Source organism: Nymphaea colorata, chromosome 10 (assembly GCF_008831285.2).
Source record: "Nymphaea colorata isolate Beijing-Zhang1983 chromosome 10, ASM883128v2, whole genome shotgun sequence".
Classification (NCBI taxonomy): domain Eukaryota; kingdom Viridiplantae; phylum Streptophyta; class Magnoliopsida; order Nymphaeales; family Nymphaeaceae; genus Nymphaea; species Nymphaea colorata.
This window is the reverse complement of record NC_045147.1, coordinates 13,408,101-13,421,527: the sequence shown is the minus strand read 5'-3', so window position 1 is coordinate 13,421,527 and position 13,427 is coordinate 13,408,101. Positions and strand designations below refer to the sequence as shown.

The window sequence follows — 13,427 nt, the reverse complement described above, 5'->3', positions numbered from 1 at the left end:
TGATTTAGGTAGGAATAAATTTGATAAATATAGATAACTCTTGGATACAAAATTAGGACGGAAAGATTCATTAGGTAATGAACTATTAAATGTGTGTTTAATATGTGTATGTAATTTGTGTTTTTCTCCATACGATTTTGCAATGAGAAATCTTTTGATCTCTCATAGCATATTGTACAATGTATTGCATATGTGATATGCTTAATGCTCGAGATGATGGTTGGAGGATTTTCGTTTATATTATATTTTATATATATATATATATATAGATATATATATATATATATATATATATATATATATATATATATATATATATATATATATATATATATATATATATATCGTGGAACGTTGAACGGTAGAGGTGAACACGAGCTGAGTCGAGCCCGAGTTCAGTCAGCTCAAGCTCGGCTCGACTAATGGAACCTCGAGCTCGAGAAAATCTCGACGGAAGCAGCTCGAGCTCGACTCGGTTCGATTAAGACTCGACAAACTCGTTTAAATAGAATTGATATTCATTGTTACGTATTGAGCTCGAGCTTGACTCGATTAAAGTTTGACAAACTCGTTTGAAAATAATTGATATTCATAGTTACGTGTTGAGTTCGAGCTCGACTTAATTAAGGCTCGACAAACTCGTAAACTCGTTTGAATATATCGACTTGATTATGGCTCGAGTTCAATTCGGCAGTTACGAGTTGAGGTCGAATTCAACTCGATTTTTTGAATTAATCGACTCATGAACTCGAGCTCGACTTGTTAAGCAAATGACTCGACTCCAACTCCTTCACGAATCTCGACTCATTAAGGAAATGACTCGGCTCGAACTCCTTCACAAGCCAAGCTTTAACGAGTCGAGCTCGACTCGTTGTTCACCGTAGTTGAACCTAATTTTCCAGGACTCCATTGCAACGAGAGAAAGCTAGCCAATCTGTGCATAAATATTGGGGATAGAAACGGGTCGGACCGGGGTCAGCTTAGTAAGTTAGATTGAAACCAAATGCAGTACAAGCTCCATACCAAATCCGACCCATTTGCAACATGCATCTTTCACTAAACTAACCCAATCTTTCAAGAAATGGAAGCAATATTTGGGCACTTTCTGGGTATACAATTGTATAAGGAAGGTTTGGATATCAGATCAAGTAGACATAGAGACATTATTCAGTAAAATTCCCTATGACCTTGTTGCATCTCAGATCCATATCGTCCAAACTTTTGCACCCAAGTATCCAGAAACTTAGGGTTTTATGGAAACAGGAGCCGGTGTGGTCCAAACCCAGCCCCATCTTATCCATTCACATAAAGATGTCAGATTGGATCCTGTTATGTCTTCCTGTCATGGTCACAAAAATTTCCTATTGGTGCACTGGCTTGAGTGGCAAAGGTGCCTATGCCTGGGACTGTTCAACGAGTCAATCTAATTTCGAGTTTGACTCGAACTCGCTCTATGGACTTGATTCGAGCTCGACTCGTTTATTAAACAAGTCGAGTTTGAGTTAAGAAATGAACTCGATCACGTACACAAAAGATGACAAGATGGCTCCTTGTGCTCTAATTCTTTATTTATATTCTGATCCAGAAGCAATACCAAAGCGTTTCAAAGGCTCCCCTACAGACCAATCAAGTGAAAATTGAAAATCGAGCTCAAGTCATGTGGGCTCGGCTCGGTTAAAATCGAGCCTAGCCATTGATGCGGCCCTGACCTTGGGCACATGGAGGAAGGGGCTTCGGCTCTCACCAGGGCAGTAGGATTTTCATTTGTGTGCTCAAATCATGAGAATCCAAATTCTTTAAAAGGTAAGTGGAAGAACTGGAGAGACGACTAGGGTTGCTTGTAAGGTACTGTTACACGATACCCTTGCCCACACCTTCATCATATCTGACATTGCACAAACGTCAATGGAACCCCATATTATTAGGTTAATTAAGCCAAATAATTCTGTTCACTCTTTTATATGACATATATTTAGTAAGCAAAAGCATGAAAACATTATTGGTTTTGAACTGATATTGAGTAGACTCAAATTCTTTTGATTCGTTTCTTGCATGAAGTTGTTATCAGCTTTACCTTCTTTGAGTTTGGCCGGAAGTTTATTGCATTGCCGTGAAAATTGGCTTTGTGAACAAGTCGGCAGGACTGCTAATTTGTGGATGGCTTGACTCGTTGTTTCTGATATCTTGGAGAGATGGAGTGAACAGCAAGGTGTTGTGCAATAAGATGAAATATTCATCTTGCTTAACACAATTTCAACTGAATTGACCAAGAGTCTTAAAAAGTCATTTCATAAAAAAAATTAATGAGAAAATTATATAATAAATACTTAAAATAGAAAAATCTTAAAACATTTTAAAAATAGTTAAAAGTTGGTGCTTGGCTCTCTTATTATATGATACAACAAATTGTATTAGTTGTTGGATCAAGATCCAACTCAGTACGATAAAATTGATAAAATTCTCAAGTTAAGAAAGATCTGGTACTTCCTATCAAAGGAAAGAAGCTTCAATAACTATTGAAGCCTACTCTATGATCGTGCATGAAGGCCTTTTCCTCCTCAAAATTCATATTTTATTGGTGACTGAACTTCAATCTGCACAAAGTTAAGAATAAAAGAGACGAGCATCCATTCTTTGGGCCCCCAAAGGCAGTCCTTGGGATTCGATCCGCTGCCCACTTTGTTGTGGAAGTATCCAATGCCCATAATATTTTGCCATGGAAAGCAAAAAACAAAAGAAACAGCTTTTCAATGTCCACCTTTGATTTTATCTGTAAACTGTAAGCTGAAGATCATCTGTTCTTCTACGGGTGATGCCATCTTAGCTATGATCAGCGACGAAAATGAGAAAAAACCAATAAGGAATATAGAACGTGTACATTTCATTTCAATTTTCCAAATAATCTTCTCACCGGTGCGAAGCTCATGAGAAGTGATAGATTACTGGAACTAAAAGTGTTGTGTTTTTACAAAGGGGGAGAGTATTAGATGACCACTATTCAACACCTTCTCCCTTCGGCACCTCTCCCGCTCTTCCGCTCCTCGAACTCATCGTTTCCTCACAGCCTTTGTCCCTCCGCAGCACAGAGCCTTCGTCCCTTCTGTGAAGCAGCGGAACTTCCTCAGGCAGCAGCTCCCTTTCACCTCTACGGTAGCAACTCCAGGTTTGCTTCATTGTCTTCCTATTTTGGGTTTGTACTTAAAACCTACCCATTTGGTATGTGGACTGCACTAAGCTTATGGACTATCAGATCTCTTTTGCTTAGTTGTTTAAGTGTTAAACATCTTTTCAGTTTACTAATCATGAATGTTATATGACCATTTAACCTTCATGTATTTGTTTGTTTCTATTAATATGCAGCTTTTTGTCTATGGATACATATAAAAATGTCATGTATATATACGAAAATGTTGATGGAAATGAAAACACTGATTTGAAGATTATTGTGGTGGTGGCGTGGCTATTTTGTGGGACTCTTGCTTTTTTCGCTATTAAATAGCATCGTAGAATGTGTTTGTATAAGTAACATGTATTTACAAGGGTAATATTTTTTGTCAACCCATTTTTATCCATGCACCAATCAAGCACCAATCAAACATGGTGAGACATTGTCGTGGATATGTGTCTGTCCTATTCATACACGATGGACTTTTTTTGTCCATGGATAAAAATCCATAGATGAATGTTCATAGATCTTTGTATGTGTCATTTTCTACTGCTCCTAAGGTTTTGGGCTGCATCGAGACCTAGGTGAGGTGCGTACATTATATTCATTTGAGTGTCATGATTCCACCATTTACGGTCCAAAAAAATAGCATCTATGAAATCTAATCTACGTTATTCCTTATATCCACCAGTTGCTTCGTTTTTCTTCTTCAAGGGTTCCTTACTATAAAGTAAAACCCAAAAAAATAAAAAAAAAGAGGAGGCATATTCCTTTCCTTTGTACTTCAAATTGGGAGGAAGTTCAAGATGAAGCATCGTCTCCACCTTCACAATATTCTCCACTAACAAACTTTTCCCAGTCATCTTAATCATCATCCACACATTGTATGGGCCTATGCAGTCAAAAGCATCTCGATTTTAATCCAGATCTTAACTTTAAATTCATATTCATGTAACCACTTTTACTTTTTTTTCCCCAGTGAAGCAGCCTTTCAAATATCAAAGCACTTAATAGAACCACTGATAAAACTCTGGAATTGAGCTGGTGCAGAGGCGGAGCAATGTTGTAGCTGGTGTGGGCATCCATATCAACCCACAAAATCTACTTTATTTACATATAAAAACTTCATTAATTATGTTTTTTTTTTACATATAAGTGCTATTTAAAATTTTAACAGGGAATCATCCCCAACTAAAATTTTTTGCTTCACAAGAATAGCATGCATCACCAAAAAGGGCTGCGGGAAATTGGAAGTCGATCCACCATCTTCCCTGTCGGTGCTGTGAACTAATGTGCAAATTTGAACTGCTCCTTTGGAAAGCAAAGCAACCCCGAAGGAAATCAAAACAATGCAAGCTCATGATCAGTAAATTGGACAAGCTAATTGGAAACTGATATAATATTTCTCTCTTCCATCTTTCTCTTCCATCTTGGTTAGATGATTGGGTAACTTTGAAAAACTAGAATATGGTCATTCAATTTTCATATATATACCACCAAACTTGTCAGAAAGAAAATTACGTACCAAAACACACTTTAAGCAATAAACTGAAACACCATAATGTAGGAACATAATAATACAGTCTGGTTCGAATCCTTCAATGGATTGGCAGCAACCAGAAGAGAAAACAGTAGCAGCTGTTACAGATTCAAGTGGGACCATAATCACGAATTTGAATCAGCCTTTCAGAGATCCACAGCACAATCGGGTGCACCCAGGAGGGGCACCTGACCGGCCAACCCAGGCTTCAAACCCACCATTACATCACACTTGACATAGATCCCATAGAACCCACTTTTGAAGACCCCGGACCTCCATCTGAGCCTACCCTGGAGGATCCACCTCATGGGCACAAGCCCGTAGGCCTCGGCCATGGCGAGCCCACTGGACACCTCGGGCGAGATGGGTACGAACCCACCACCCAGAATCGGGGAGATGACGACGGTACTCTTGGCGGCAAGGTTCAGGTCGGGCAGCGGCGTGTTCGCCGTGATGGCCTGGTCGCGGAAGGAGACGAAGGCGTAGATGTTGCGGAACTCGGCGCTTGAGCGCTTGTTGGGGTTGCGGGCGGCGACGGTGAACTGCATGCTGGCGGTGATGGTGGTGAGGGCGGTGGCGTTGAGCTCGTACACGGCGGCCGCCTGGACGTTGAAGCGTGGCCGGTGGGGGCGGTACACTAGCCAGACGATGAGGGTGGTGATGCCCATCAGGAGAAGGAGCGCCACCAGGAACAAGCAGAGGGAGCAGCGGAGTGCCTGCGGCGGAGGACGAGAGCGCCGCCTTGGCGGTTGCCCTCGTTGGTGGTGGCGGTGGTCGCGTATTGGCGATTCCGTCTCGACGCCCTTATTTTTCTTGGTGTCGCCATCATTCTGATCCTGTCCTGTTAAGTTTTCTCTCGGGCCTTCTCCTTCCCCTGCCATTGTCGCGTTTGCAGAGAGTTGCAGTTGTGTTTAGAAGGGTTGGCTTCTGAAGATAAAGGCTAAGGGTGACGGCGGGTTGGCAAGGCCCGACGGTAAAGGAAAAAGCAACGGAATATTTTTGTCAATTGAAGCGAGAGATCTAACTCACTGGGTGTTTGGAATATATGTCTGTAGCTCGAATCGGAAACTTAAATGAAACACCGTATCGGTCAATACTTGTGGGCTCGTATATATCTGTATAAGTTTTTTCTTTATCATTTTCTATTGGAATATTAGTTCGTAAGACACTAACCGTTATAGAGGTCGCACTAACATATTTTCTTAAATGTTTAAAAAAAAAATACTGACTAAAATGAACATACAAAGTAGCCGATCGAGCTGTAGCCTTGAGTGAGAAAGACATGCCAAAGGGCTTTATCCTTTTGTAATATAAAATAAAAAAGCATAAGACATATGAAAGAAATGGATTTTAAGTATAATAAAACAACTGATGGATGTTTTACATAATAATAAGCAAGATTTGATCTACAGCTATTCTTGTTCATCCCTTTATACATAGATAAAGGAAAAGTGAATTGTGTTTTTCAAAAGCGTGCATGCCATGGCTACCTTTAAACTCCCTGCGAGTCGTTCATCCATAAAAAAGAAAAATAAAGTTTCTAGCTCAATTTCGCATCCCTTTAGATTGGTACGTAATAATTAAAAGGTATTAAGGGTGTGTTTGCATCATCAATACGAACTTCACATCCCTTTAGGTTCGTGCTTAACAATTAAAGGTAGGCGTGTTTGATGAAGCCTTTCATGTGCGGCCCACAGGGTAAACATAACATTGGATTTCATATCTACCAAAAAAAAAAAAAAAAGATTGCGGTGTCTTATTTACACAAAACCTCATCATCAAAAGCATTTCAGGGAAGGGTCTGGAATGCAAAAAGCAGAGAAAAAATGTGGGAGAAAATTTTTTGATCTCCTAGCGTATGGAGTAATGGACCCCTGTGAACGAGCCTTTGCTTTTACAAAGTTTTGTGAAACGGTGGCTTGTGTTTTCGATATTCTCTAGCTTCTTCTGTTCATCTCCTTCTCTTCTTTCATTCTTTTCTAAGCATATTTATCCCACTGTGGAGCAAATTTAATTGTTTAAACTTTGTAACTGTCTTTTCTTTCATCACGCCTCCTCCCACTCTGAACGAAGGGAAGGGAGAGGCTTCTAGCTTCCCCATTTTTTGAGAGGAAGGGCTGTCGGAAGCCTCCCCGCTGCTCCTCCTCTCGTCGACAGAGGGGCAGCAACCCAACACCCCCGCCGGCGATGGGGGAGGGGTCGGCCTCCGCCTTCCTAGAAGGAGTTGCAATACGAGACGCCCTTCTTCCCGTGGCCCCTCCCGCGCCAGAGAAGCGATCAAAGGGCGACAGGGAGGCCTCCAGCAGAGGGAGGGAGGCTGTTTATGGAGCGACATTTTTTAGTAAAGTATAGCTGTGAGGTTATACGTGTATGTATGTATATAAGAGATAATGAGAAAGCGCATGGTCGTCAAAGTGCTCATGGTATAACATTGCCTTACAGAGTGCAGATTAAGATGGCGTTCCATAACTAGAGAGAAACTTGAGAGAAACTCGAGTAACTTTTAACTACAATTTCAGAAGCTAGGACAAGCTATTTGAGTAAGGTTCACACTATGGTCTGAACATTCTGGAACTTCCAGACCCTGTCACAAGAAGAAACACAGTCAATCTACAAACGATCACACCTGGACCTTGATCCAACAACAGAAACCACCATTGGCAACAAAAGTAATTGTTATTGCTCCCAGTCTCTCGGGGCCCATTCAGATTGCTTGCTTGACTTCTTAAGGGATGGAGAAGACTACGAATATTACCTTCCGTCGTCATTTTCTTGCTACTGAAGAGTGAGAATGTTAGGTAACACACTACAGAATACATGTTGAGGTCACGCATGGTATCTGATTTGAACATGTGAATCGGGAAAAGATACAGGCAAATCATATACTCTAGTCAGGTCACTGAGAAAACTGAAAGGGATGCACAAAAAACCTACGACGCCTTATGCTGAGTAGAAGATTACTTTAGACGACGTTTACAGAAAAAGCTCAAAAAGTCGGAGCAGCAGACCAGCTGCTAGTCGATCACTAGCAAATGGGCACTCTTTCTATTGCACACACTGCACACATTTCTAAGGAAGCTGCCACTATAGTGATGGCACTCAATACCAACGCCAAAGGCTGGAGAAGTCAAATGATGTAACGCTGGCATCCTGTAGCAGTAACTCCAGCTTGAGGTCATTCTTCATTGACTCGGTGGCATCACTTGACTGCAACCACAGGGAGCAAAGAGGCCTCTCACAAGCAATCCAGCAATTGATGGACCACGCAGATATATCAATCGACCTGCATAGGTGTCGAGTCATTAGGCAGTTGGCGAACAAACTGGCCCTTCACTCTTGGTCGTTGCTCAGCAAGTATTTTCCTGCTTTGGTACCGAACCTGCAAAAGCAATTTGATCGCTTCTCAAATGAATGACAAAAGTACTGCCGCTACAATGTGACCAGCATGGTGAAAAGATGACATCATAAGCCGATCAAACAACCAAAGCTGAATTAACAACTCACCTTTTTCTCAAAACACCTTTCTTTCCTCTTCAGTCGAAATTTTGTGAGAGCTGCCTCTCTCTGTGCTAAGCGATTATGTTCCAAAGATCCAACACCACTGTTCAAAAACTGCATGTCCTTACCACCTTTTGTTGTGGCATCCGCAACGTCTGCTGCACTGATATTCCCATTGTTTCCATTGGAAACATTCCCGGAGTTGCTGACACTATGATGCTTCACGCCACAATTGCAGAAGCTACTTTCACTCTCGCATGAAGCAGAAGCAAACCCAGGATCTTCATCATTTCCCAAGACAGCGTCTGCTTTGTTTGAAAGTTGAGTTTCAAGAGGGGTAGCGTCACACTTGCCCAAGTGATGCAGATGCTCAGGCTTGCCCTGTCTGAGCTGGTGATCAAATTGTGGGAATCCTTTTTGCTGATTGGCTTCCAACTTGTCAGTATTACTCCACGGAGGAGGGACTTGTTGAGCATAAAATACTGGTTGCATGGTGGTTCCATATCCAGGCCCTAAACCATCAAGGTTCAAGCCTCCAACAGGCACTAGCATAGGTACAATTCCAAAACGTGAACAGGGAAATGTTGCTTCTTCTGGCACAGTTCCATTGCTTAGACAAGCACCTTTGGAATGGGCACTTGCGTCACCCTCTCTGCCATCCGATGAAATTTCATTCCGATTCAGATTGCTCCATTTAATTGGCCTCGGTGAAAATACATTTCCTGAGCGAGTATTGTGTTCACTTTCTGTAGGCGCATAGGAATGACATTCACCTTCCCCTTGTTTAGGCTCTGGACTGAAGCAAGATACTGGAGCACCAGGCAGGACACTCCTGTTACCATACCTGCATGAATTATGAAATGTGAGTTCCCTACAAAAGGTTGTCATGTTCTGGTCACAAAAATTGGCAACCAAATCTGACACATGAATAACCCAAATGGTCGAGTATCAGAAAGATATTAATGCTCCAATGTGTATAAACCAATTCTTTTAATAGTCATCAAGAAGTGAAAACAAAAAAAAGAACAAGGAAATTTTGTGGCTCATTCTTCTTTCTAAAGTTAGTTTCTCAACCTGACAAGATTGACAAGGTTCCATTTGGTTAAAGATGGAACATAACTCCAACATGGAGGATGAGCAAAAGATCTAGGAGGACTAAACTTACTTCAATGTTGGCACTCGCATAATTGGATTTTAAACTGAAATTCACGCTAATCCTAGTATTTATTTGCTTTATGGTTGAATTATCCATGTAAGGATGAGATCATACATTAACTAACCAAAGAGCGGTGCATGCAGTTATGCTTTGAACGCAATAAAATCTGCTCAGCAACGTACTTAATATTCAATGACAAGTCAATCATAGCAGAGATGCAATAGGTGTGAAGATTCCACAGACGTGGATGACATTGACTAAATTCATGAACTAAATCAGAGGAAGAGTACGTTCCACTCTTTTGACTATATCATTATTGAAGATACGATTTCCATCACCATTTTATGAGCACTTTGTACATGTAGATGTAAGGTATGACTGGCCCCTGATTGTTCATACAAGGATAGAAGGCCAAAATGCTTTAACTTTTTCATGATCATCAAGATTCTTTGCAACATGAAAGTGTAGAGTTTCTCATAATATATCAGGATTAGGATGTGAACAATAAGTCTTTTCCAATATTAATGATGGCGCTTAGTGTGAACCTTTATAAATTAGAAAACCAATAGAAAGAAATAAACAAAATAAATACAGGACATCTAAACCTCCTGAAAGGAATATCAAAACAAGGCTACCAGGTGCTACACAACCATAATAAGCATGTGGTTGAAGCATACTTATGCCTATGTAAATTGCCATTTGCCTGAACAGAGATGGTTTTCAAGCTTGTCATAGTTAAATCAGATGCTGCCCATACCTAAATTTTTTAGTTACTCCCATTCCATTTCAGACGAACCCAGTTGTTCCCCTCCAATCAACAATGCCTCTGTCCAACTTTTATTGTTCTCAAGTTACCATGGGCAGGCATTCATCCTGAATAAATATTTGAATAAATGGTAATATTAATCTTATCATATTAAAATAGAGCAAACTTAGTTGAATTGACAGTCAGATGTCAACTGTCAAGAAGATAATTGACAACAAAGGATTTGAACAGAACAATTGAAGAGAAAATTGATATCCTTTTACAAAGATGTCAATTAAAATATCTACAGTTCCAAAATTATACTTCAAACAAATGCCTACAAACCTTCTTATCCATGAACGATATTAACTCAATTCATAGTGATTCCAGTAATCCTGTTTGAAATTGCAGTAAGTGAAATCTAAACCAAGGCCACCTGCCAAAGAAATACCCCCCCAGAAAGGTAAAGGTTAAATTTGGCCCCTCTATTTCAGGAAAAAACTGAGATTCTGGAAAGATCCTTCCATCAAATGCTCCTTGAGTTTTGACACACTCAGCATTACAAGAGGAAAAAAATAAAAATCCGTTTAAACAAATAAATAACTAATGAACGAGAAGTTATCAAGCTCCTTGAGAGAATCATCAGCAAAAAAGCAGTCGATGTTAGTTTGAAATAGGGAGTAGAGTCTCACCTTAAGAATGGAGAAGCCTTAGAATGATTTAATATATGTTTTTCCTCCACCCCTTGTTCATTGCAACCATTAAGTTGTGGTCTCCTCAACGAAAGCTCACATGGTGGACAATGTTGAAAACTGGATTTGTTTCCCCTTGTCATGGAGTTCTCTTCTGAATTAGTATGGTCACCATGTCGAATGTTGATGCCATCATTCTGAGGACAGTTGTCTTGTGATGTATCTCGAATTCCTCCAAGAAAGTCAATGGCTTCTCTGGGAGGATTATGCTGTTCAGGATCACATAAGTTAGACCCGCTAACAGCAACAGAAGCCTTTCTACAGGATGATGATCCAAGATTTTCCACCACAGTTAAGTGCCTTTCATGTAAATGGTTCCCCTGCAAATGCATCTTAGTTTTCGTGTGGCTTCCAACATTTATATCTCTGCGACCTATTGATTTACCTGCAAAAGACAACACAATGTTAATTTACTACAACACTCTATCTGTTTGAAGTTCGAAGTATGTCACAAACCAAAAAAAAATTATATGTTTGTGCATATGCATGCATTCTTGTATCATTGTTTACCTTCTGCTTCATTCTCCCTCATCAAGCAATTAGCATTCTCTTTTATGCTGTCTTGATATTTGCGAAGTCCCGGCTCCATCTGTGATGGTAAGAGCTTTTTTGTCACCTGCATGTTAATGCTTTCAGCTTCCTCTGGCCTTGTGGATGAGCTCTGTAATGACATAAAGCAAACAAAATGGTAAATTATTTCAGAAGGTCTGGCCTTTTTTTAAATTTTCTACCGTAATCATATCATGGACAGACACTAAGCAGAAGACAGGAAGATAGAACAAAAAAGATACTTCAGTCTCTCAGATCTTTCATCTGTGTACCCTATTGAATGAACTGCATATTTTTCGCAAAATCCATATCCACAATCTTACTAGCTCCACGATAGAGCACACCACATACCAACTGAAAAGAAACATCTTTTTAAAAATTGTTACAACTATCTGGAGTACTCACTTGAGTGTCACTCCCCTTCTCACAACTTTCAATGTTCTTATGAACAGAAACAACATAATCACTCGAGCGATTGCTTGCAGAGTTATTATCAGATACTGCTTCGGATTTACGCTCTGCAGGATTTTGACTTTGGCATCCACTGGCACTGTCGTTGAACTGAGAGAACAAGTCAAAGAAAATAAAAAATGAGAAGGGCCATCAAGGAGTTAAAAAGAATACGGAGAAAAAGCCAGAGGGTTGCACTTATGAGTTGAAATGACATACGGAGCGCCTTCTCCAAACATGCTGCCACAAGTTCCTTAGTTCATTCTTCCTGATGGGCTTCACAAGAAAGTCAGAAGCACCTTGTAACATGCATTTGAAGACAATATTGATGGAATCATGAGAAGACATCACTGAAGGGAATCCCCCGAGGGGAAAAAGATCGTGTCAGCAACAGAGAGAAACAGGATGTTTAAGAAAAACTTGACTCCACAATGAATTCAAACTTACTTATTACGGGGATATTTTTGCAGAGAGGATTCTCCACTATCATGGTAAGAAGCGCAAACCCAGAAAGCGATGGCAAAGAAACTTCAGTCAAAACCAAATCAAAACTAAGGGGTTTCTCCTTGAGTATCTCCCACGCCCTTTTCCCATCTTGCACTGCAGACACTGCACAAATCCGAAAGAAAAAGGTCATCGGACGTCCATATCTACACGTTCCACATTTTCCCTCAGAAGAGAATTTAAAAAACTAGTTCATGGGTTTGTGTTCAAAGAAGCAGACTAAATATATGGCCAGTATATATATACGCCTCTTGAAGAAAAGAAAAAACTGGAAGAACAGCATGAACGAAGCAGCAACAGGCAACGATAAACACAAAAAACACTAGAATGCTCTTATAACAGGCCGTTTCAAAAGAAAACAGCCTACCACCAAAGAGATTTCAGAGAAACAGACTCTACCGGACCATCAAGCAATTTAATCGCTAACCACAGGAGAAAAGGGGAACCAAAGAAAAGCCCAAGAAAAAGAAAAGAAAATCAGTAACACACCTTCGTAACTACATTTTCTCAGAAGGGCAGTGATGATCTGCCTCGTCGAGTCGTCGAACTCAACCAGCAACACCCTCACCATCATCCTGGGAAGAAACTCCTTCCACTTCAGCATCATCATCTCCTTCTCCCTCCCCTCCTCCCCATTCCCCACCTCTTCCTCCACAATCTCCTTACAGTCCTCCCCACCCACCACCAATTCTCCCATCAATCGATCCCTAAACAGAAAAAAAGGAAGAAAAAATCTCCCCCACCCAACAACAAAAATCTCCAAACCTCACCCTCAAGATCACCAACAACAGAAAACGAAAATCCCGTAAATCCCTTCTCCCCTTCTCGATTTCTGTCTAAATATCAAAAGCATCTGAACTCAAACCCGTGGTAATCAGATCTCATTGAAACTCTTTCAACCACCCAACCATCCACGTAAGGAAGGACCAAATAATATCAGAAGCCTCAAGAGCGTCAAATTTTTAAATTTCTTTTCCGGCTGGGATATTTTTCTCGGAGCGCTATTCAATCGCTAACCGCCATACGAAAACCTGATCAGATTTCTTCCTCGTGGTGCTCCCGGGGGG

At 40.6% G+C, this 13,427-nt stretch overlaps 2 protein-coding genes across 2 annotated transcripts; both read right to left on the bottom strand.

The window, feature by feature from the left end:
- Nucleotides 1-4,683: 4,683 nt before the first annotated feature.
- On the bottom strand, nt 4,684-5,692 carry LOC116262833 (NDR1/HIN1-like protein 12). Its single transcript, XM_031642349.2, has one exon. The coding sequence runs from the start codon at nt 5,585-5,587 to the stop codon at nt 4,853-4,855; it is 735 nt and encodes a 244-aa protein (XP_031498209.1). The 5' UTR covers nt 5,588-5,692; the 3' UTR covers nt 4,684-4,852.
- Nucleotides 5,693-7,526: 1,834 nt separating this feature from the next.
- LOC116262550 (two-component response regulator-like APRR5) lies at nt 7,527-13,427 on the bottom strand. Its single transcript, XM_031642008.2, has 8 exons — nt 12,850-13,427; nt 12,304-12,465; nt 12,076-12,206; nt 11,812-11,967; nt 11,368-11,518; nt 10,798-11,242; nt 8,211-9,048; nt 7,527-8,085 (listed from the first exon to the last, which is right to left on the bottom strand). Exons 1-8 carry the CDS (start codon nt 13,055-13,057, stop codon nt 7,981-7,983), a joined length of 2,196 nt encoding a protein of 731 aa, XP_031497868.1. The 5' UTR covers nt 13,058-13,427; the 3' UTR covers nt 7,527-7,980.

Excerpts from the sequence above, each read along its gene's own strand:
- LOC116262833 (XM_031642349.2), bottom strand. The coding sequence starts at position 5,587 with ATGGCAGGGGAAGGAGAAGGCCCGAGAGAAAACTTAACAGGACAGGAT.
- LOC116262550 (XM_031642008.2), bottom strand. The coding sequence starts at position 13,057 with ATGGGAGAATTGGTGGTGGGTGGGGAGGACTGTAAGGAGATTGTGGAG. Across the intron at positions 11,968-12,075 it reads ATGTTTGGAGAAGGCGCTCC|TTCAACGACAGTGCCAGTGG; the intron begins GTATGTCATTTC and ends TTGTTCTCTCAG. Across the intron at positions 11,243-11,367 it reads GAGGGAGAATGAAGCAGAAG|GTAAATCAATAGGTCGCAGA; the intron begins GTAAACAATGAT and ends TGTCTTTTGCAG.